At 46.8% G+C, this 15,403-nt stretch overlaps 1 protein-coding gene across 1 annotated transcript in view; it reads left to right on the top strand.

The window, feature by feature from the left end:
- The window catches only part of NOL9 (nucleolar protein 9), a 48,792-nt gene that overhangs the window by 12,451 nt on the left and 20,938 nt on the right, over window positions 1–15,403 (top strand). The window contains exons 2-5 of the mRNA XM_082274578.1: window positions 897–1,116; window positions 4,323–4,453; window positions 7,805–7,940; window positions 12,514–12,610. Coding sequence (XP_082130704.1) covers window positions 897–1,116; window positions 4,323–4,453; window positions 7,805–7,940; window positions 12,514–12,610 — 584 coding nt within the window. The remainder of the gene's footprint in view (window positions 1–896; window positions 1,117–4,322; window positions 4,454–7,804; window positions 7,941–12,513; window positions 12,611–15,403) is intronic.

The following is a 15,403-nucleotide window of genomic DNA, read 5'->3' as shown; positions in this document are numbered from 1 at the left end:
GCATAATCCCGACTACAGCCTCCTCCCCCCCCAACTACAACTCCCAGTATAATCCCGACTACAGCCCCCTCCCCCCAACTACAACTCCCAGCATAATCCCGACTACAGCCTCCTCCCTGCAACTACAACTCCCAGCATAACCCTGACTACAGCCCCCTCCCCCCCAACTACCAGTCCCAGCATCCCCCTCCCCCCAACTACAACTGCCAGCATAATCCCGACTACAGCCTCCTCCCCCCCCCCCCAACTACAACGCCCAGCATAATCCCGACTACAGCCTTCTCCCCCAACTACCAGTCCCAGCATCCCCCTCCTCCCCCCCCAACTACAACTCCCAGCATAATCCCGACTACAGCCTCCTCCCCCCAACTACAACTCCCAGCATAATCCCGACTACAGCCCCCTCCCCCCAACTACAACTCCCAGCATAATCCCGACTACAGCCTCCTCCCCCCAACTACCAGTCCCAGCATCCCCCCCCCCAAACTACAACTCCCAGCATAATCCCGACTATAGCCTCCTCCCCCCAACTACAACTCCCAGCATAATCCCAACTACAGCCTCCTTCCCCCAACTACAACTCCCAGCATAATCCCAACTACAGCCCCCTCCCTCCAACTACAACTCCCAGCATAACCCTGTCTACAACTCCCTCCCCCCAACTATTAGTCCCAGCATCCCCCCTTCCCCAACTACAACTCCCAGCATAACCCCGACTACAAGTCCCAGCATCCCCTCTGACATAGACTTCATTCATCTGTGCTCAGTGTGTTATAATGCGTTATGTAGACGTTTTTCCTGTACAGAGTAAGGAGGGCAGACAGCCGTTGTTTTCTATGTCCTGCATTGATGAGTGCAGATCTCAGGAACAGCCTTGTGTTTATTGTGTGTTCTAGAAGCTGACCTTCACTGGGAAGTGCTTGGTGACGTGTCTGTATGGAAGCATTGAAGTCCTGGGCCTGACCATCAATTCCAACCAAACCCCCTATGAAGTGTTCTCCCCGAGTACTCACTCTCCGCTCACCATCACAGCGCTGCGCCCAAAGAAGATGCCGAAAACTCGCAAGGAGATCCGCAGGGAGGCCGTCCTGTCAATGCGCGGATATCTCTCTCTGGGTAACAACCAGTCCTACATGTTTATTTCCACAATAAAGAGGGTTTATCATTGTTTACATGATACCTTGGCTAATCACAGCACCCCACAACATGTGATTAACGAGAGCCAATCACAGATCTAACCACAGCACCCCGCAACATGTGATTAGCTGCAGCCAATCACAGATCTAACCACAGCACCCCGCAACATGTGATTAGCTGCAGTCAATCACAGATCTAACCACAGCACCCCGCAACATGTGATTAGCTGCAGCCAATCACAGATCTAACCACAGCACCCCGCAACATGTGATTAGCTGCAGCCAATCACAGATCTAACCACAGCACCCCGCAACATGTGATTAGCTGCAGCCAATCACAGATCTAACCACAGCACCCCGCAACATGTGATTAGCTGCAGCCAATCACAGATCTATCCACAGCACCCCGCAACATGTGATTAGCTGGAGCCAATCACAGATCTAACCACAGCACCCCGCAACATGTGATTAGCTGGAGCCAATCACAGATCTATCCACAGCACCCCGCAACATGTGATTAGCTGGAGCCAATCACAGATCTATCCACAGCACCCCGCAACATGTGATTAGCTGCAGCCAATCACAGATTTAACCACAGCACCCCGCAACATGTAGTAATTTGCTGCAGCCAATCACAGATCTAACCACAGCACCCTTCAACATGTGATTAGCTGCAGCCAATCACAGATCTAACCACAGCACCCTTCAACATGTGATTAGCTGCAGCCAATCACAGATCACCAGTGATCACAGCTCACATGTGTGGTTATACTAAAACTTTACACTGTTGCAATGATCTGTATTGTAAAAATAAAATCACCTACCAACCCCCCCCCCAACAAAGTGGGCGGATCTCTTAAGTGACAGGCAGGGTCAGATTGCAGGATTCAGCATAGCTCAACCTGCGATCTGTGCCTGTATCACACAATCCCCTCCCCCCCCCCCCCCCCACACACGTCAGTAAGCACCAGGCATACATTAACCCCTTGATCACCAATAAAAGTTAACCCTTTCACTGCCAGTGTAATTTTTACAGTAACATTGCATATGTATAGCACTGATTACTGTAGTAATGTCACTGGTACCCCCAAAAGTGTCAAAAATGTCAGTCAGGGGTCCGATCTGTCCGCCGCAATGTCGCAGTCCTACAAAAAAAAATCGCAGATCGCCGCCATTACTCATTATAAAAAAAAAACAATAAAAATTACATAAATTTACCGTAGTTAGTAGCTGCGATAACTTTTGCGCAAACGCGTTTTTTTTTTCTTTCTTTTTTTACCAAAAATATGTAGCAGAAAACAAATTGGCCTAAAATGTTAAAAAAGATTTTTTATTTTATTTTATTTTATTTTTTTTTAGATTTTTACATTTTTTTTTTTTTTTTGGGGGGGGGGGGGATTTCATATAAAAAAATGTGAAAAATGTTGTTTTTTCAAAATTGTCGCTGTTTTTTTGTTCATAGCGCAAAAAGTAAAAATCGCACAGGTGATCAAATACCACCAAAAGAAAGCTCTGTTTGTGGGGAAAAATTTCGTTTGGGTACGGCGTCGCACGACCGCGCAATTGTCAGTTAAAGTCGTACAGTGCCGAATCGCAAAAAAGTGGCCTGGACGTAAGACAGCAAAATCCTCCGGTGGTAAAGTGGTTAACAAAACAGCTTAGTGCTTTTTTTCTTGGCATATTAAAGAAACACTTTGAATGCCAAAACAGCTCAAAATCTTTCGTCCGGTCATCAACACCACAGCCACTAAAAACATGTTAAGTATTTCCATTGTTAAACAGCCAGTGTCCTAAAAATCGGAACACACTGAGGTGTTTTAAGTGACTGTGGTGTCAGAAATGTAACAGGCACATTCATTTCGCTTTAACACATCTTGAGAAAATGCAAATATTTAATAACTTAACCACTTCCGCCCTGCTCACATTGCTGCTACTGCGGCAATGTGGCACGATCCCGTCCAGCGACGTAGACCTACGTCGCTGGACTCCGCCTCTTGTGGGCGGCGCTCGCGCGCCGCCGGAGGCTCGCTCCCGCTGTGTTCAGTCACAGTGGGAGTCGGGCCAGGGAAGGAGCAGCGGCGATCGCCGCTGCTCTGCCCCGATTGTCGGGGAATCGAGTGAGGAGATCCGCCCGCCTGTGAAAACAGAGCGGGCGGATCTCCATAGTGACAGGGAGTGACAGATCGGAGTGTTCAGCATAGCTGGACATCCGATCTGTCCTGTCACAGTCACCTCCCCCCCCACACGTCAGTAAGCACCAGGCATACATTAACCCCTCCCTCTTCAATAAAATTAACCCCTTCCCTGCCAGTGTCATTTTTGCAGTAACAGTGCATATTTATAGCACTGATTACTGCAGTAATGTCACTGGTACCCCCAAAAGTGTCAAAAATGTCAGTCAGGGGTCCGATCTGTCCGCCGCAATGTCGCAGTCCCGCAAAAAAAATCGCAGATCGCCGCCATTACGCGTTAAAAAAAAAAACACCAAAAATGACAAATCTTTCCCTTAGTTAGTAAACGCAATGACTTTTGCGCAAACCAATCAAAATACGCTTATTGCGATTTTTTTTTTTTTTAACCAAACATAGGTAGCAGAAAACAAATTGGCCAAAAATTTAAAAAAAATTTGATTTTTACATTTTTTTGGGGGGAATTTCATATAAAAAAAATGTTAAAAATATTGTTATTTTTTCAAAATAAACGCTCTTTTTTTGTTTATAGCGCAAAAAGTAAAAATCGCACAGGTGATCAAATACCACCAAAAGAAAGCTCTGTGGGAAAAAAAAGGACGTAAATTTGGTTTGGGTACGGCGTCGCACGACCGCGCAATTGTCAGTTAAATTCGCACAGCGCCGAATCGCAAAAAGTGGCCTGGACGTAAGACAGCAAAATCCTCCGGTGGTAAAGTGGTTAAAAAAGTAGTCATTTCGAGTCATATGTCTCAAGTCATGAATACCAAGTCAAAGTCAAGTCAAGTCTTTTATTAATTTTAGTCAAGCAAGTCTTAAGTCCTCAAACTGGGGACTTAAGTCAAGTCATGTGACTCGAGTCCCCCACCTCTGCTGACAGGCAGATGCAAGCTGGGGACTATCTGGGTTATGGGGGGTTGATGGGGTGACTGATGTTCTCAGAGCTGTAGAAATATTGGGTCCTAGTAGTAATTTTTTTTTTTCTTTTCCCTTCCAGAACGCAGACGTGTGGTAATGACAAACTTTAAATCTTCATGTTCTATTTTACTGATGGAACGTCTAGAAGAACCGACCACCAGCTATATTGTGACTCATCCAGAGTACGCCAAAATCTTTTCTGCCAAGCCGGTATGTCAGAGCGGATGATGGTGTGTATACAGAGCACAGGAGCCTAAGGCGGTGTTATCCCCCCCCCCCCCCCCCGCGCGCGAATCGAGGTACCTGTATGTCTGCTCGAAGAAGTGGTTGTAACGGGATGATCTGCAGCTGCAGGTATCACCCCGGTACAGTGCTTTAGAGCCAGCGGTCGGCTTTAGAAGATAACAGCTGATGCGGCTTGGGAGTCGCCCGTCCGTTAACCCAGTGGGCAGGAGGGGATGCGCCTCCCACCACCTTCCACGGCTCTGCCTGGGTCTCCCATCCCACCGGGAGACCCGTGGAACCACCTGGAACGTCTGCTTGCTGGTTGGAGTCCCGAACAAAGCTGAATTCGCTTTGATCGGGTTCTCCGATGTAGTAACCCAGAAGCGGCATCATGACGCCACTTCCGGTTTACTCGGCGGCTAATGGCACCGAATCTAAAAAAAACTGTCGGTATTCAAAAATGCAGATTTTGCCATTTTGAATACATTGAAGTGCAGAGGAGGGGTTTGGGGTCTTTTAGACCCCAGATCCCTCCATAAAGAGTACCTGTCACTGCATATTACTGTCACAAGGGATGTTTACATTGCTTCTCACAGCAATAAAAGTGATCAGATTTTTTTTTTTTTTTTAAACAGTGCGAAAAATTAAATAAAATAGGAAAAAAAACATTTTTTAAAGCACCCCTGTCACCGTGAGCTCGCGCACTAAATAAAAGGCATACATAAGTCGCGCTTGCAAATGAAAACGGTGTTTTCCTGGCGGCGATACCTCACATGACGATACCATGTGAGGTATCGCCGCAATCATTAGAGCGAGAGCAATAGTTAAAAAAAGACCTCTTGTAACTCTAAACTGGTAACCGTTAACATTTTTTAAAGCGTAGTTTGTCGCCATTCCACGAGTGTGCGCAATTATAAAACATAACATGTTGGGTATCTATCTACGCGCTGTGACATCATCTTTCACGTTATACAAAAAAAATTGGGCTAACTTTACTGTTTAGTTTTGTTTTTTTTTAAATTGCGTTTAAAAGACAGCTGCGCAAATACCGTGTGACGAAAAATAATGCAGTGACTTTAATGCACCCATTTCATTCTCCATAGTCTTTGCTATATATATATATATATATATATATATATATATATATATATATATATATATATATATATATATATATATATATATATACCCCTGTTGGTGGTAAATGGTCTCATCCTTCTGCTACATATGCTGGACAGCTTGTTCTTTTGGAAAAACAGACATCATTATTAGGGATGCACCGATCCGATATTAGGATCGGATATCGGCGCCGATACTGCCACAATAGCTGGATCGGGGATTGGTAAAATGAACCGATCCACGGGCCGATCCGGTTTTGCTGAGTCCCGGCTCAGCCGTCCCTTGCTTGCACGGAGCCGCCGATAGGGTTTTGCTGAGTCCCGGCTCAGCCGTCCCTTGCTTGCACGGAGCCGCCGATCCGGTTTTGCTGAGTCCCGGCTCAGCTATCCCTTACTTGGTGTAGTAGTAGTATATGGTAGTATGGGATGGGAGCCGCTACTTCCTGTATAGTCCCGGCTCACAGGCAGAGTGATATCAGATGCACTCCGCCTGTGAATGGAGGAGCCGTACACATGAAGCAGTGGCTTTGCTCTGTACTGCAGCCGCATGCATATTGTGTATGTGTAGTTCCGGGTCGGTATCGGCAGATACACAATGCCAGATATCGGTATCGGGACAAGAAAAGTCGGATCGGTGCACCCCTAATCCTTATCTCTTGTTACATTGTGTTTATTGGACGCACATTTGGCAAAAGTTGATTACTGTGTTCCGCCTGTTTTTTTCTTTTCTGCTCACAATGCAGACGTTTGCTCTGTATAACAGGTTTAATCCAATAAACATATTGAAATAGAAAAAACAGACTTACTGACTGGATCAGCGACTTAATGCACTACTGCGATCTTACGGTAGGCAGTCTGACACTAAGTTACACTGTGGAAACCAGTGACATTGAGTGCCGGTTCACACTTGTGCGAGTGCCGGGTTCGCATGTAATATCGGAGCGCACTGCTCCGACATTACATGCGATCGGCTGTGCGGTGCGAGTTTAGCCATACAGTTTGTATGGCTAAATTCGCATCGCACCCGCAGCAAACGCGCACAGGAGGCATTTTTGCAGCCGCATCAGGATCGGATCGCACAGCGGTTCACACTTGTGCGATCCGATCCTGTGCGAACTGCACGATCGCACTGCAATATGCGATCAAACTGGGGGTGTCGTTAAGATTACATTGACACCCCCAGCGTATCGCATATGGCAGTGTGAACTGCGGGGGGTGCGTGTGCGATGCGGGAACAGGCTGCTAATTCGCAGCCTTCCCGCATCGCATAAGTGTGAACCGGCACTTATACAGTGATCAGTGCTAAAACTGCACTATCACTGTACTAATGAAACTGGCTAGGACCCTCCCCCACCCCAAAGCACCTTGTCCCCATGTTGATGGCGACAAGGGCCTCATTCCTACAACCCTGGGCTTTTTTAATTTTTTTTATTCATTCAGCTGTCAGTCTAGCGGCCCAGGGATCTCCAAACTACGGCCCTCCAGCTGTTGCTGAACTACACATCCCATGAGGCATTGTAAAACTCTGACATACACAGCCATGACTGGGCATGATGGGAATTGTAGTTCCTGAACAACTGGAGGGCCATAGTTTGGAGACCCCTGGGCCTAGCCCATTGATAGCTGATGAGACATCGGTTGTTTCCCTGCCCACTCCTTTTTTTTTTTTGGTAAACTTTATTGTACAATCAAACAATATATACAACGAATATTAAGAGAAAATACAGAAGTAATTTTCTTGTAAACAGGAACAGTAAAAAGAAAAAAAATAGTGCTAGTATATCAAATGTCCATACAAAACACAGTATGTGCATAGTTATCGCAGTGTATATTAACCACATATGAACAGGAGATGTATAAGGGAGGGAGGGAAAGAGGTTATACAGTCATTACTGAAACGATGGAACACGCATCTCCCTCAGTTTACCCTGCCTGCTCCTTAACCAGCTATTCACTGCGTCCTGATTGGGCAAAGGACCTGCAAATTCGGGTGTTCGCCGAACGGGCGAACAAGCGATTATCGGGCCAAACTTTTGCCCAACTCTACTACGAATGCATAGAATTGCATGTCCGTGTGAGTGAGGTTAGTAGTGAAGTTATTACAGCTGAATGCAGATGATGCAACAAAGGTAATGCATGTCAGTGATCTAATCTAATCAATGATCTAATCTAACCAATGATCTAATCTAACCAATGATCTAATCTCGTGTTTCTTCAGAGTGAAAAATTTTCCTCCACATTGGATGATTCCGTCCTGCACTCTGCTGGAATCGAGAATCGGGATCCTGATTCAGCGATTGTTATGCCAGAGAAAGCGGTGTCGGCAGCACAGATGTTGGTTGATGCTTGCCTTGGTAAGTGTGCAGCTGCCCTCTGTACCATTCCGAAACGCAGGAAAGTATTAAGACAATGCTGACCGTTTGCAATATGTTTAGGCTGACAGTTTTGTACAAAGCCATCGCATAGGACTCCTAATAGTATCTCATTGTGAGTGCAATCATATCAATGGGTTCAGCCCTGAGGAAGGGGAGGCATTAAGTCCTTGGCTCAGTCAATGAACAGTCCAGGGGATGTTGGTTATTTTTTTTTTTTTTTTGTTTTATTTGGAACTGGGATGGGAGAAGGGATGAGTGGGATACTCCCAACTTTAGGAACTATGCACAAATCCTGAGGACGACTAGCTGTAGTGTGCGGCAAGGCCGCTGCTTCACCTTGCCACTAAAGGGAAGATAAAGAAAGTGAACTCTGTTTTAGGTTACTCCTCAGGGTCTAACTTGGCACCCCCTTTCTTGCTGTGTATGCTAGCTCCTGTCCACTGACTCACTGTAGTGGTCCCCTTTCTGGGCAGACCCCTGGCAAGTTCCCTGGTACTCACGGACACTGTTTTTCCTCAGATTGCTCTGCCACTTGCTCCACAGTCAGTATCATCTGGACCTCCTGGCTCAGCACTACACTTCTGGTCCACTAGGCCAACTGCCTGTGACCACTTTCCACACTGACAGGAGGAGAAACAGCCGTCACCCCCCTCCTGGGACCTGGCTTCCCACCCAAAGATGCACTGTCACATGTGCCCTTGGCTTTTATGACCTGTCCCAGGATGCACCACTGTTGTGCCCACCCGCTGGTACAGCCACAAAATCCTGTCACTGGTTGGGTTTCCTCCACTGTCCAACATGCTCCCCTATTGGATACAGTGGGGACACTCCCTCAGACCAGGTGACTCACACATGAACATATGTAACAGGCCTAACTATCGATCAGGCTCTCCTGATAAGCAGGCAGATGATGCTATCTAGGAGGGTGCTATATCTAATATACATAGACGATATAAGCCCCCTTTGTTAATTAGGACTAACCTGCTCCCTGTTCTTTGCTGTATCTATTGTAGACATAGCTGGAGCTGCATGCTGTGATCTCTCTGCCCCCCCCCCAGCTAAGCTCAGGAGTGGAAGAGGGCTGGGCAGGCAGGGTACTCGCTGCACAAGCAGAGAGAGGGAAGTGAGTTGTCTTCTGACAGCTCACATGTATACCATGTCTGACCTGGCAGAGATCTGTGGCAATTTTTTTTACACTAAATTTAGAGTGGTTCTGAAGGCTGAAGGTTTTATATATATATATATATATATATATATATATATATATATATACCCTAATAACCATTCTTTGCATTAATGTAAAAAAAATTTTTGGGCGCAGTCCCCCCCCCCCCCCCTATACTTGCCTGAGGCCGATTAACGATCCACCGTTGTGCACGAGAGCAGCGGCTCTCTCCCTCTCAATCATAGCCAGTGAGAAGGGAGTGGCGGGCAGGGGCTGAGCCACCCTCGTGTGTCTTATCAGTACACAAAGGTGGCTCGGGAGCGAGCACACACGAGTGCCCCCAGAGCAAGTTTTTTATCCTCTCATCGACCTGGCCATATATCTCTTTCGTTCATCAACGGATACAGCTCCTCATCTTCTTAACCATTGGGTTATACTGCCCCCTACAGGAGTAGGACGCTAGGCAGAAAAAGTCTGGCTACGCCTATGGGCAGTCCCAGGGGGGTATACTCCCTCTCCCTGCTATAGGTTCAGGAGTAAGAACCTAGTTCCTTGCCGGGATCTCTTCTTTTTTTTTTTTCTTTTAAGATTGTTTTTTTTTTTTTTTTTTTCCTCCTGTTTTTTTTTTTCCCTGTGAGATCTACAATCAACTTTTGGACTGGGTGACAGGCTGGATAATCTAGATCCAGTGGTCACCCCAGTCTGGCCAGCGAGTGCGCGCAGACCTCAGCTCCCGGGTCTCAGCCCGGGTTGCAGTGTTCCTCCTGGCCGACAGCCCCCCATTTAGATGGGGAGGGGTTCCGTCTGGTTCCTGGTATGGTGATTTGCTGTCCCCCCCCCCCACCTCCCCCTGGAGGGTTTTGGGGTGGGCCTGGGCCCCTTCATGGGACGGTCAGACCCTCGGGTTCCCCTCCTTCCCGTCAGGCACCCACCTCCTCTTCCCTGGTGGGGGTTCCTGCCAGGGCCTCCCCCGTCCTGCCTGTGCCTGTCCTTGAGGCCTAGGGATCCCTCCTGGGTCCCTGGGAGACTTTCGGTGCCGCTCGGAGCCACCATTTTGTTTTAGCCTTGTGCTGCAATGCGCGGCAGCCATGTTTGTGTAGTCAGGTGGCCAGTTTGCGGTCGTTTGCCATAGAAAACAGCGGCAGCCATGTGTGTGGAGCCTTCTGGGCTGCGTTTTCGGCGGTTGGAGCCCCTCATCCCCTGGTGCTGACACCTGTTTTATTTTATTTCCTGATTGTGCATTGCAGATTCTCCTGGTGGCTGCGGGGTGGTGATTCTGGTGGGGGTCCTCTCCCTCTCTGCTGAGGATCGATTGGTGCTTTGTGACTGGCAACTGTGCTGCCAGAGCGGTGGTGGTTATCCCTTAGCAGTGTATTACACTTTTTTTTGTGGGATCCCCCTGGTGACTCATGGGGTCTTTGGAGCACATCTCCCTACCTGATCCCCTCTCAGAGGCTGCTGTGCCCTCCGGGTCCCAACCATCTATAGATGCACTGTCAGCGATCCTGGAGTCCTTTGTGTCACAGGTGGAGCGGGTTTTTGGGCAACGGGATAGCAAAAGGCGCCCTCCGCCTTCCCCTGCCTCATCTGTCTCAGCAGATCCTGAATCTGAATTTTAGCCGCTGCGGACGTGGGTCACCCTGCTGGGTCTGCGACCACGCACCCTGAACCCTCATAGTGAGGATGATTCCTCTACTTCTGCAACTGCGCACGAAAAGGCAGTCAGTGCGTGAGGCCTTAAGGATGGAGGACGCAGCTGCGACGGAGGCTCAGGTTCCCTTTGGCGCTCACAAGTCATCCGGAGCGACAAAGCTGTTCCCTTTCCCCTTCTATTTGTCATTAAAGAGTGGGGGCAACCAAAGCGTCCCTTTGGGGTCCTCAAGCAATTTGCTGGGCGATAGCCCTATGAGGAATCCCTTCTTAAGAAGTGGACTGTTCCATCCGTGTTGGACCCTGCGGTTTCAAGAATAAACAAGGCAGCCATGATTCTGGTTGAAGAGTTCCCGGCATTTAAGGACCTGGCTGATTGGAAGGCGGAGGCTGTGGCCCGCAATGTGTACACCCTGGCTAGTTCAGCACTGAGGGGCGATATTCACCATTGACCTGGTTTTGCAAACTCTGACTGAATGGGCTAAGCTTTGCGTCGTGACCTAGAGGGGGAGCAGCCCCCTGCCTTTGCTGATCTGGTGGACCAGCTGGTCCAGGGGCTGCAGTTAATCTGTGATGCCTCTTTGGATGCGGCCCGGCTCTCTGTTTCGGGAGTGGTCCTTCAGCGTGTCTTTTGGCTCAAAAGCTGGTCTGTAGACCAAACTTCTAAAAAGGCTTTCACTGATCTTCCCTTTCAAGGAGATCGCCTGTTTGGTGCTACCCTGGAAAAGGTCTCGCGGGGTGGGGAGTACCTTTCTTCCACAGGCATTGGCATTTCTTCAAGTTCAGTCAAAATCGTGCCCAAAAAATTGCGGTAAAATTGTGCAACTTTCAGTTCGCACAAGTGTGAAAGGGTCCTAAGTGATTTGCTTTAAAGAGGTTGTATACCCCCAAAAAAATGAAATACTTGCCTAAGAACGAGCCCCCGCCGTGCCGTTCGCTTGCCTCTGACGGGCGCAATGTCCAGTCGCCCGTCTTCCGGGATCGCGGCATCCAGCCATCTGATTGGCCGGAGCCGTGGTGACTTCATTCCCGCGCACGCCGACATTCACGGCACGGGGCTCTGAAAAAACCGCACCAGTGGCCGTTCCTTCAGAGCGCATGTGCTAGTGACGTCACTGACTGCATGTAAGGTAAATATCTCCTAAACGGGGGATGTTTAGGAGATATTTACAGTACCTATAGGTAAAAGTTGCAGAGAGGGTTTACTTCCTCTTTGAGGGGTGGGGGAGGCACATTTTTGAGTGGCCGCAGTATGTGTGCGGTCTGCAAGCAGTTAAAGATTTCAGTTTGTTTTTTGATGAATTGCAGATATTATAGGTCATATTTAGTCCTCGTTCACACCGGTGCAAATTGACTATTCCAAATCGCATGACAAGTCACACCACATTGTCAGTGGAACCAATCATTGCGACTTTCATTGACTTCTGGTAAATTAAATCGTAAGCCGCAGTGTAATTGGAGGTACAACAAATTGCACTGATTTGCAGATTTGAAGTCGCTTGGAAGTATCGTGATTTTTTTTTTTTTTTAAAGTCGCACTGGTGTGCACCAGTGCTAAAGGTGGAAAAAATGTAAGTGATTTATATTGGTCTGATTTTTTTTTTTCTCATTTTTATTTTTTAAATATCAAAAGCCTGGTATTTTTACAGGGGTGTTTAGACGTCTTATCCACTGTATACTCATCTGGTTTGCAAATTCTTTGATGTTTTCTTGATTTTTTTTTTATTGTTTTTGCAGAAGAACACGACGGCTGTCCAGTCATTCTTGTCTGTGGCCCACAAAATGTTGGAAAATCAACATTTAACCAATATCTCATTAACCAGTTATTAAATCAGTAAGTTGCTGCTCTCCTGTTTTTTTTTTTTCCTTTAAAAGCCAAGTTCGCATTTTTTGAAAAAAAAAAAAAAAAAAAAAAAAATATATATATATATATACACATACATGCATACACATTTTTTTTTGCAGAAAACAAATTTAGCATTTTTTTAAAGTTGTTTGTTTTTTTGTTTTTTTTTCAGCATTGCACCTGTGATCAGTGGATCCCTGGTGCAGTGTCTGGCTCCTGCACGCACTGGGGCCTGTAGGCAGTGTCAATGGACTACAAGCTTGCTGATCAGCACACTCCTGGTCCATTAGGAGCTACAAGCCGTCTGCCGCGGTGTTAGATGGGACTTGTAGTTTCCTGAAACAGACTCTTGTAAATGATTGATTGTGGCTGTGCGGGAGGAGCCCTGCACAGCTACATGGTTTTCAAAATGTGACAGCGTGTGTGTAGAGAGGATCTTCCACCTACTGTTACAGGGAGGAGGGCAGGTTTGGAGCATTTTATGCCCTAAATATGGGTGTAACATGCTCCTAAGGAAACCTAAGGGTGTTCACGTTGTACGGGGGTGTCAAACACTAGTCTATTAGGTATATTAAAAAAGAATAGCGCGCAAATGCAAAAGAAATAACTACCAAATCTGAAGACAATCCATAAATAAAAATGGGGGTTTGGTCCCACCATATGGCCATATCGTGCTCAAGCCCACTACTGCGTCAAAGTACCCCATTATCAGTGGGTCCTACACTATCCATGAAAAAGAGATGAATCCAGCCTTTCTAACCCTTGGAGATAATACTCCTTGCTGGGAAAAATGAGCAAATGCACTACAGGGGACTCCTCCTATATCCACTTGATGGTGGACACTGATTGAGTACAGGTGTATGTGGGGGGTGGGGAGGGCTGCTCAACCTAGATAGTCTGGTCAGACCGAATACATAATAAACAGGCAAAAAATTTGGGGGAGCATACCCATGTATTTCCAAAGCTGCTGCAGCTATGAACCAAAAGACATGTATATTAAAAAAGAATAGCGCGCAAATGCAAAAGAAATTACTACCAAATCTGAAGAGAGTCCATAAATAAAAATGGGGGTTTGGTCCCACCATATGGCCATATCGTGCTCAAGCCCACTACTGCGTCAAAGTACCCCATTATCAGTGGGTCCTACACTATCCATGAAAAAGAGATGAATCCAGCCCTCCCCACCCCCCACACACACCTGTACTTAATCAGTGTCCACCATTAAGTGGATATAGGAGGAGTCCCCTGTAGTGCATTTGCACATCTTCCCCAGCAAGGAGTGTTATCTCCAAGGGTTAGAAGGGCTGGATTCATCTCTTTTTCATGGATAGTGTAGGACCCACTGATAATGGGGTACTTTGACGCAGTAGTGGGCTTGAGCACGATATGGCCATATGGTGGGACCAAACCCCCATTTTTATTTATGGACTCTCTTCAGATTTGGTAGTAATTTCTTTTGCATTTGCGCGCTATTCTTTTTTAATATACATGTCTTTTGGTTCATAGCTGCAGCAGCTTTAGAAATACATGGGTATGCTCCCCCAAATTTTTTGCCTGTTTATTATGTATTCGGTCTGACCAGACTATCGAGGTTGAGCAGCCCTCCCCACCCCCCACATACACCTGTACTCAATCAGTGTCCACCATCAAATGGATATAGGAGGAGTCCCCTGTAGTGCATTTGCACATTTTTCCCAGCAAGGAGTGTTGTCTCCAAGGGTTAGAAGGGCTGGATTCATCTCTTTTTCATGGATAGTGTAGGACCCACTGATAATGGGGTACTTTGACGCAGTAGTGGGCTTGAGCACGATATGGCCATATGGTGGGACCAAACCCCCATTTTTATTTATGGACTCTCTTCAGATTTGGTAGTAATTTCTTTTGCATTTGCGCGCTATTCTTTTTTAATATACTAGTCTATTAGGGACTGCATCCTCAGTATGGATCCCTTTTTTTTTTTTTTAAAGGGCCAGTTGTATCCTGACTGTAGGGTTTGGGAGTTGGGGGGAGAGAGAGCGAGAGAGAATGATCTCCCTGGAAGGCGAGGCACAGCCGCTTACACAAGGAGGTACTAGAATCAAATACATGAGTAGTAGAGCTGCATGCTCGGAGGTACTAGAGCAGGGATCTTCAAACTTCGGCCCTCCAGCTGTTGCAGAACTACAGATCCCATGAGGCATTGTAAAACTGACATTCACAGACATCACTAGGCATGATGGGAATTGTAGTTCCTAAATAACTGGAGAGCCATAGTTTGAAGACCCCTGTACTAGAGCCAGGCCAGGTAGGAGAGTGTAGAGATGCGAGGAAGCTTGGAGGGAGGGGTTGCTATTGTTTGTATTGCACGCTGCATGTAGTGCACACCTGAACTCTTCACTCAAGATACACTCAAGATACAACTGGCAACCATACTGATAATGCAGCCCCTAATGAAATTGAGTTTTGACACCCCTGTACAATGTAAACAACCTTATGTTTCCTTAGGAGCATGTTGAACCCATATTTAGGGCATAACATAACTTCGCGATGACGTTGGATTCAAAATGCATTGGGGTCAAACTAGTGGCAATACTTCCGGTTTCGTCTGCTGGAACACACGCCGGGATTGAGCGTCCATTGATATTATATTGGTTTTTATGAAAGTTTTACTATTTGAGAATTTTATCACATTATTTATTCACATATCATTCTGCACTTAGCAATGCATAATTTATACAGTGCCTCAAATTTTATTTCATTCATGCTCCAAACCTACCCTCCACTTCAAGTCCACGGGCGGGA

The sequence above is a fragment of the Pelophylax lessonae genome, assembly GCF_965119305.1.
Source record: "Pelophylax lessonae genome assembly, chromosome: 12".
Lineage (NCBI taxonomy): Eukaryota > Metazoa > Chordata > Amphibia > Anura > Ranidae > Pelophylax > Pelophylax lessonae.
The sequence above is the reverse complement of the archived record's forward strand: the minus strand, read 5'-3'. Positions and strand labels throughout refer to the sequence as shown.